We start from the raw sequence: 7,038 nt of genomic DNA, 5'->3' as shown, positions 1-7,038 counted from the left end.
GCATCATGGTCAGCATGTCTGTCGCAAACTTTCGGTACGGCTCGTCCGGTTTTTGTTGGCGTGTTTGTATTTCGCGGACTAGTTTGGCGCGATACCGACGCGGCAGGTAGTATTCGTGGAAATCGGCGCAGAAATCGTCCCACCCCCGCCAGCTGGCTCGGTTGTTTCGGCACCATAGAAGGGCGTCGCCTTTGCACATTTCCGGCAGCCCCAGTAATAATTGCGCGCCGGAATACTGATAAGCGTCTTTGAGTTCTTCGAGCCGCTCGAGGAATGCCACGGGGTCTCTCCCGTCGAAGTGGCACCCCCATTTCCGTATCTGGTCCATGACCTGGGCGGGGGTTTCGCTGGGGCGGTCACCCGCGACCGGACGAAAAAGTACGAATGGCGTCGTCATTAGCGGCGGCGTATGAAACGGCAAATTCGGCGACGGTGGCGGCCGCGAGTCGCTTACCGATACGAGGAGATCTCCCGAGGGGTGCACGGTGATGGTGGGTGCAGCCGGCGTTTGGCTGCCCCCCGCGGCGGTGGACGGCACCGTTTCCGGGTGCTCGGTTACGTAGGCGCTTAAGCGTCGGCGTAGCTCGTCGATCAAGCCGTCGGGGTCTAGTTCGAGTCGTTCGAGCTCTACGGTGAGCTGGCTCTTTGATAACGCGTATATCCACGCTTTCGGCATGATGTACGTTGATTACTGTCTCTCGGAACGGATCCAGTGATGTGAATCCGGCCCGGTTTTTTGCGCATGCGCGCCCCCTCCACTACGCACACAGAGTGACGCTCGGTCTATCGGTGTGTCGGTAGCGCTCGGCAGTGCCGAGCGAGAGGGAGAATATTACTCTCTCCTTGTCGCTCTCACTTAGCTCGCGCGATCGACGATGTTTTTACGCTGGAAATGCTTTCTCGGTATCTCGGCGTGAATCTGAGTTGCCGTTGCACGATAATCAAAGAGCGATCTTTGGAATAATGTAGAGATGTAAAAATAATTAATAAACATATAAAAATTGTAGTAAAAAATTATGTTGATCACTCTTGCAGAAATTTTCATGCTTTGACCTATACTCCTATTATTTTGACAATTCTTTTCTGAAAAAAATTCCGTAGAAGAGAAAACGCGTATTTTTTTATTTGGCCTACAATTAATATTTCCGAGTGTAATATTTGTAAGAAATTGTATTTGTCGATGATTGTTATACTTTTAAGTTAATTAATATCTTGGAAATATTTAATTCCATATATACGTATGAGATATTTTCGTTAACAAATATATTTATATATATACCATATTTTATATATTTATTTATGTCGAATAACCTAATATATATGTATATATATCACCTGATATATATATATATATATATATATATATATATATATATATATATATATGTAACATTCCACGTCAAGTGGCCCCTCCCTCTGTCCAAAAATTGAAGCGACTTACAATATTGCGTTTGGGCTTAAAATGTTCGTATAAGCGAGGGCTTTCGAAATTTGAGTGGCCTTTTTAAAAAACTCCATAACCCCATGACCCCATAAGCAAAATCACCCAAAAACCTGATAAAGTGATCTTACAATATGATTGACTTGTCTTATCTCAATAATTGCTTTAATTAAGCTGTTTGGCCCTAAAACCTTCATAAACTATTAACCCCATAACCCCTTGATTTTATAACCCTCAAAACCCCATAACCCCATAACCATATAGCCTCATAAGCTTCTAAACCCCTGTAATCGAAACCATCGCACTTTGATTATTTTTCTATACCTCCGTAATCCTGTAATCCCATAACCCCTTGACTCTAAAACCCCATAACCCCATTCTAGAGCTGATTGAAGTTTGGAACGTTCTTGGAGCGATTATTTAAAAATGATTTGGCCCATTTCTCCTTTGGCACAGAGGACCGTGTGAGTGCCGCACACAAAATACAAAATAGAGGAATACGATACACCCTGCGGAAGACACCCTTATATACAAAAAACCTACCCCGAGATCACTTAAAAAATTCTGCCGCAGGGTGTATCGTATTCCTCTATTTTGTATTTTGTGTGCGGCACTCACACGGTCCTCTGTGCCAAAGGAGAAATGGGCCAAACCATTTTTAGCAAGGACAGAATTTTTTAAGTGATCTTGGGGTAGTTTTTTGAAGTGAAACTTCTTTAGGCACGGTAGTGAGTTCGATTCGCGACACGAAAAAGTGCAACGGAAGTGAAACTTCTTTGGTACGGTAGTAAGTTCGATTGTGCGACACGAAAAGTGTAACGAAAATTTGACCAATAGGCGTACGGCGTTAGCGAGACGGTTCTTCTTCTGGCACGGTAGTAAGTTCGATTGTGCGACACGAAAAAAAACGTCACAAAATAGTGTCACGAAAATTCGACCAACAGGCGTACAAAGTAAAACTCCTTTTGGATCGGTAAGTAAATTCGATTTTGCGACTCGATAACGCGTCACGAAAATTCGATCAGGCGTACGGCACTGGCAAGACGGATATAGTGAGAACTGTGTATAACACTATATTTTCGAGTTGCGGGCGGCTTGGAGTGACTAATTCCGTTGCATTGTTTTTGTATTAATTTCAGAAAAGTTATGGCAAAGCCTTGTTTTCAGAAGTTTCACTTCTAACGCGCGTGGCGACCACGCGTTCATTTTTATTGTATATAAGGGTGTCTTCCGCAGGGTGTATCGTATTCCTCTATTTTGTATTTTGTGTGCGTCACTCAGAAGGTCCTCTGTGCCAAAGGAGAAATGGGCCAAACTATTTTTAGCAAGGGCAGAATTTTTTAAGTGATCTTGGGGTAGTTTTTTTGTATATAAGGGTGTCTTCCGCAGTGTGTATCGTATTCCTCTATTTTGTATTTTGTGTGCGGCACTCAGGAGGTCTTCTGTGCCAAAGGAGAAAGGGCCAAATCATTTTTAAATAATCGCTCCAAGAACGTTCCAAACTTCAATCAGCTCTAGAATGGGGTTATAGGGTTTTAGGATCAAGGGGTTATGGGATTACAGGATTACGGAGGTATAGAAAAATAATTAAAGTGCGATGGTTTCGATTACAGGGGTTTAGAAGCTTATGAGGCTATATGGTTATGGGGTTATGGGGTTTTGAGGGTTATAAGATCAAGGGGTTATGGGGTTAATAGTTTATGAGGGTTTTAGGGCCAAACAGCTTAATTAAAGCGATTATTGAGATGAGACAAGTCGTATAAATCATATTGTAAGATCACTTCATCAGGTTTTTGGGTGATTTTGCTTATGGGGTCATGGGGTTATGGAGTTTTTTAAAAAGGCCACTCAAATTTCGAAAGCCCTCGCTTATACGAACATTTTAAGCCCAAACGCAATATTGTAAGTCGCTTCAATTTTTGGGCAGAGGGAGGGGCCACTTGACGTGGAATGTCACATATATATATATATATATATATATATATATATATACACACAACACATTTTAATTATGTTTGTGTTTACTTCAATATAATGAAGACTGTTGTTGGACCTCGCATGGAATTTCTTGACATTGTACCGGAATATCCTGGCAGTCAACATGATAGCAGAATTTTTCAGAATTCAAGAATATATATGCAATATGTACAAAAAAAATTAAATAGAAAGCTAGTTGGTGATTCTGGTTATCCAACTTTACCATTTCTTTTGACACCAATAGGACATCCTCAGACAGACGAACAATTAATGTAAGAATATTTTTCTCGTATTCAGTATCAAAAATATCACATACTCATGTATGATCAATGATCACTTTATTAAGAATATTTTTTGGGTATCAAGTAAAATTCCATTTTACATTCAGAATAACTTCAATTCTGCAAAATATGTATTCAATCAAATTGTACATTTATTCAATCCATGTCTCACATAGTTTGATCTATTTTGCAAATAATTTCAAAATAGATTAAATTATGTGAGGCATGGATTAAATAAATAATATATAAAAATATCTCTATTATTTTCAGGTACAATACTATTCACGGAAGAACGAGACAAATTGTAGAAAGAACGTACGGCGTATGGAAACGACGATTTCCTTGTCTCTCAAGAGGACTCAGCACAAAATTGCTATGCTCTACAACTATTGTAATAACATGTGCAGTGCTACACAATCTTGCGCTTATATTTCGCGATGAACTTCCTGAGGATGAAGAAGACGATCCACGTGACGAATATGAAGAAGTTCCAGTGAATCCACCACATTGGCAGCCAGGAGAAGGATTTGCAGTACGACAAGCACTCATTGAGCGTTTATTTAGATAAATTTTCGAATACAACACACAATAAATTGTACAATATTTAGTCTGTCGAATGTGAATTGTATTATTACACGTAATCCAACAACAACAAAATTAAAAAGTAAAAAAATTGTAGATATATATATATATATATATATATTTGTAGGTTATAACAAAATATTTATTTTTATACGTAACAATACATATTAATATAATCGGGACTTCCGGTTCCGGGACAATACAGTGTGGCACGTGAGGGTTGGGCGAGTGAATTGTGGCAGATTAGGAGGGCATAGGAGAGGTCTGGAGGTGAAGCTCGGGAGGGAGGAGAAAGTGGAGGAGCGAGAGTTTGCGAGAGAGTGGAGGGAAATCGGGAAAGGACAGAATAGAGGAGAAAAAGGGTGCTAAAACCGTGAGTGAAAGTAGGACGGACTGAGAGTAGGTGAAGTGAAGAGAGGGAAGGCATTGTGAGAAGAACGGCCACAGACAGGGAACACGCGGAATATAGAAGGAGAACAGGGTGGTGAGAGAGGCGGGCTAGGGATATTGGAAAGGATAGGAAAAGCTGGTAAACGCATAGTGGACAAGAGCTAGGGGAAAGAGAGCTGCAAGGGTGGCAGATGGAGGCAGAACAGGAAAGAGTGACAGTGAGCAGGTCAACGAAAACGGAGGGGCTAGACATGAGAAGAGGGAGCGCAGGCTCTCTAGTAGCTGGTATACAGAGAAAGGAAAGAGGAGAAATCGAAGAGAAATTAACAGCGAAATTAGAAGAAGATATACGGGAAAAATTTAACGAGCTAAAGAAGACGAACAGATCGCCGCCGGCAAAGATTAAAAAAGGTGGAGAAGGGAAAGAGAGCATAACGGCGGAGGAATTGTTGAAAGAAATTGTAAGGAAAATGGAGGAGCAGGAAAAGGAAAGAAAAAAAGATAAAGAGGAGATAGAGAGCATAACGGCGGAGGAAATGTTTAAAGAAATTCTGAGGAAAATGGAGGAGCAGGAAAAAAAAGAAAAAAAGGCAAAGAGGAGATACAAAATATAATAAAAGGGTTGAAGAAGGAATTTAAAAAAAGGGAGGAGGAATGGGGAAAGCAAAGAAGCACGATGGAGAAAGGGTTGAGAAGGCTGGAGGAAAAGGTCGAGAAAGCGGGCTTGAATGGAATGGAGGTAAAGGAGGGTGAAGTATTAATGGAGAAATGAAAAGAGATAGAAAAAAACTTAGAAGTGGCGGAGAGAAGAAGAAGGATGTTCGCGAATTCGCTGATTTTTCCCGACGATGGAAGCGGGATGAGAAGGACGCGCGTGGAAGGTGTTAACGAATTATTCACTTTATTTATGTGTAACTCAGACCACAGTCTGAACCGTCTTTAATGCGTCGAAAAATATACAATCTGACCTGAGAAACGATGAGCGGTGTATAAATGAGAAGTATTTAATGTCCGTGAGTGGGCGAGACAATTATATTAATTGCCCTCCTCGTGATGATTAGCCCGTGAGCCGGTGAGACACGTGGCGGTCGGCACTCGCGCACGTGTGAGCCTGAGTCGTCGTGTTGATGTACCAGAGCTGGCTGAGCGGTCTCTTTCACACGTTAGCTTAGTCTCTCAGCAGCTTCAATTACTGCGATGGGCACTTCAATTCGAGTATTCCTCGAGAAAAGCACAGAGCACATGTCGTACGTCTGATCACAGCGCGGCCATTTGTACCATTTGGTCCTTCGAGCCGGATGCGTGGAACTTAAAGTGTAACTCAGACACAGATCATGTGAACCGGGCATGCCCTTCACGACATGCCACGTGGACATTATCGCACGCCTTCGCGAGTGAAGTACAGACATTCTCACGCGCGCTCGCGAGTGTTACACCGACATGTTCACGCTCTCTCGCCTGTGGCAGATAGACAGCATCACGTGCTCAATACATGACCTTAACGACTCTCAATTCGCATAGTGTTTTTCTCACGCTTCTCTCGAACGTTCTCGTTTTGTGCAGCTTTTCTTACACGTGTCTCGACGTTTCTCAGGTTTCTCATCGTGCGCAGCTCAGGGACGGCTCAACATGACGGAACCCGCAAAGGCGGGTACGGGCGGTACGGAGACCACGCCGCTGTTCGAGGTACCACCGACTCGCACATCGGAACGCCAAGCCTTACCCGTGCGCTTGTCCACGGAACTCACCCTCAAGGTTCACACTCAAATGAACCGCCTGGTGACGGTGCGGAATATTGGCGAGACGCTGCCAACTTGTGCAGAGGACATGCCGTTAGAGGAGGTCATCCAAATCTCAATGCATCTTGAAGAGGCACAAGGCATTTCTCAAGGAGCATGCATATCTTGAAGCCTCATAGCCGTCGGCGCTCGTTCAACAGCAAAGCGCACGTTGACAGCTCAGCATGCGGCAGCTCAACCGGCCCGCACGGCAGCATCTGATAGCCCCACAGTTTACCCGTGCGATTGTTGCAACGGCACTCACTTTATTGTGATGTGCACGAAATTTAGGGATCTTTCAACGGGCGATCGACAAAAATTAGTCATACCACGGAGGCTCTGTTTCAATTGCCTCGGCCGCCACAACGTCCGCTCATGTAAAGGCTCATGGGGGTGCAAAAAGTGCACCAACCGACATCACACGATGCTGCATGAGGCTCATCAGTCGAACTCATCAGCGAAGCCAATCACCAGCTCAGCTGCGTCAGCTCAATAGGAAGATGGTGCAATCGTCGCTCACTCATTTTTGGCCCGCTCATCACACTCAACATACCTTTGTTTCAGAATCTCTTGTTCGCCAGCTCAACAT

At 43.4% G+C, this 7,038-nt stretch overlaps 1 protein-coding gene across 1 annotated transcript; it reads left to right on the top strand.

The window, feature by feature from the left end:
* The first annotated feature begins 3,475 nt into the window (after positions 1–3,475).
* Positions 3,476–4,267, top strand: LOC139822695 (putative nuclease HARBI1). Its single transcript, XM_071794648.1, has 2 exons — positions 3,476–3,690; positions 3,970–4,267. The coding sequence occupies exons 1-2, from the start codon at positions 3,476–3,478 to the stop codon at positions 4,265–4,267; spliced, it is 513 nt and encodes a 170-aa protein (XP_071650749.1).
* The last annotated feature ends 2,771 nt before the right edge of the window (positions 4,268–7,038 follow it).

This window comes from Temnothorax longispinosus, chromosome 12, assembly GCF_030848805.1.
Source record: "Temnothorax longispinosus isolate EJ_2023e chromosome 12, Tlon_JGU_v1, whole genome shotgun sequence".
Taxonomy (NCBI): domain Eukaryota; kingdom Metazoa; phylum Arthropoda; class Insecta; order Hymenoptera; family Formicidae; genus Temnothorax; species Temnothorax longispinosus.
Note: the sequence above shows the minus strand (reverse complement) of the source record. Positions and strands in the feature narration are given on the sequence as shown.

Bases quoted from the DNA above. Each gene is read 5' to 3' on its own strand.
- LOC139822695 (XM_071794648.1), top strand. From the start codon at position 3,476: ATGAAGACTGTTGTTGGACCTCGCATGGAATTTCTTGACATTGTACCG. The intron at 3,691-3,969 runs GTAAGAATATTT...TATTATTTTCAG, and splicing joins CAGACAGACGAACAATTAAT to GTACAATACTATTCACGGAA.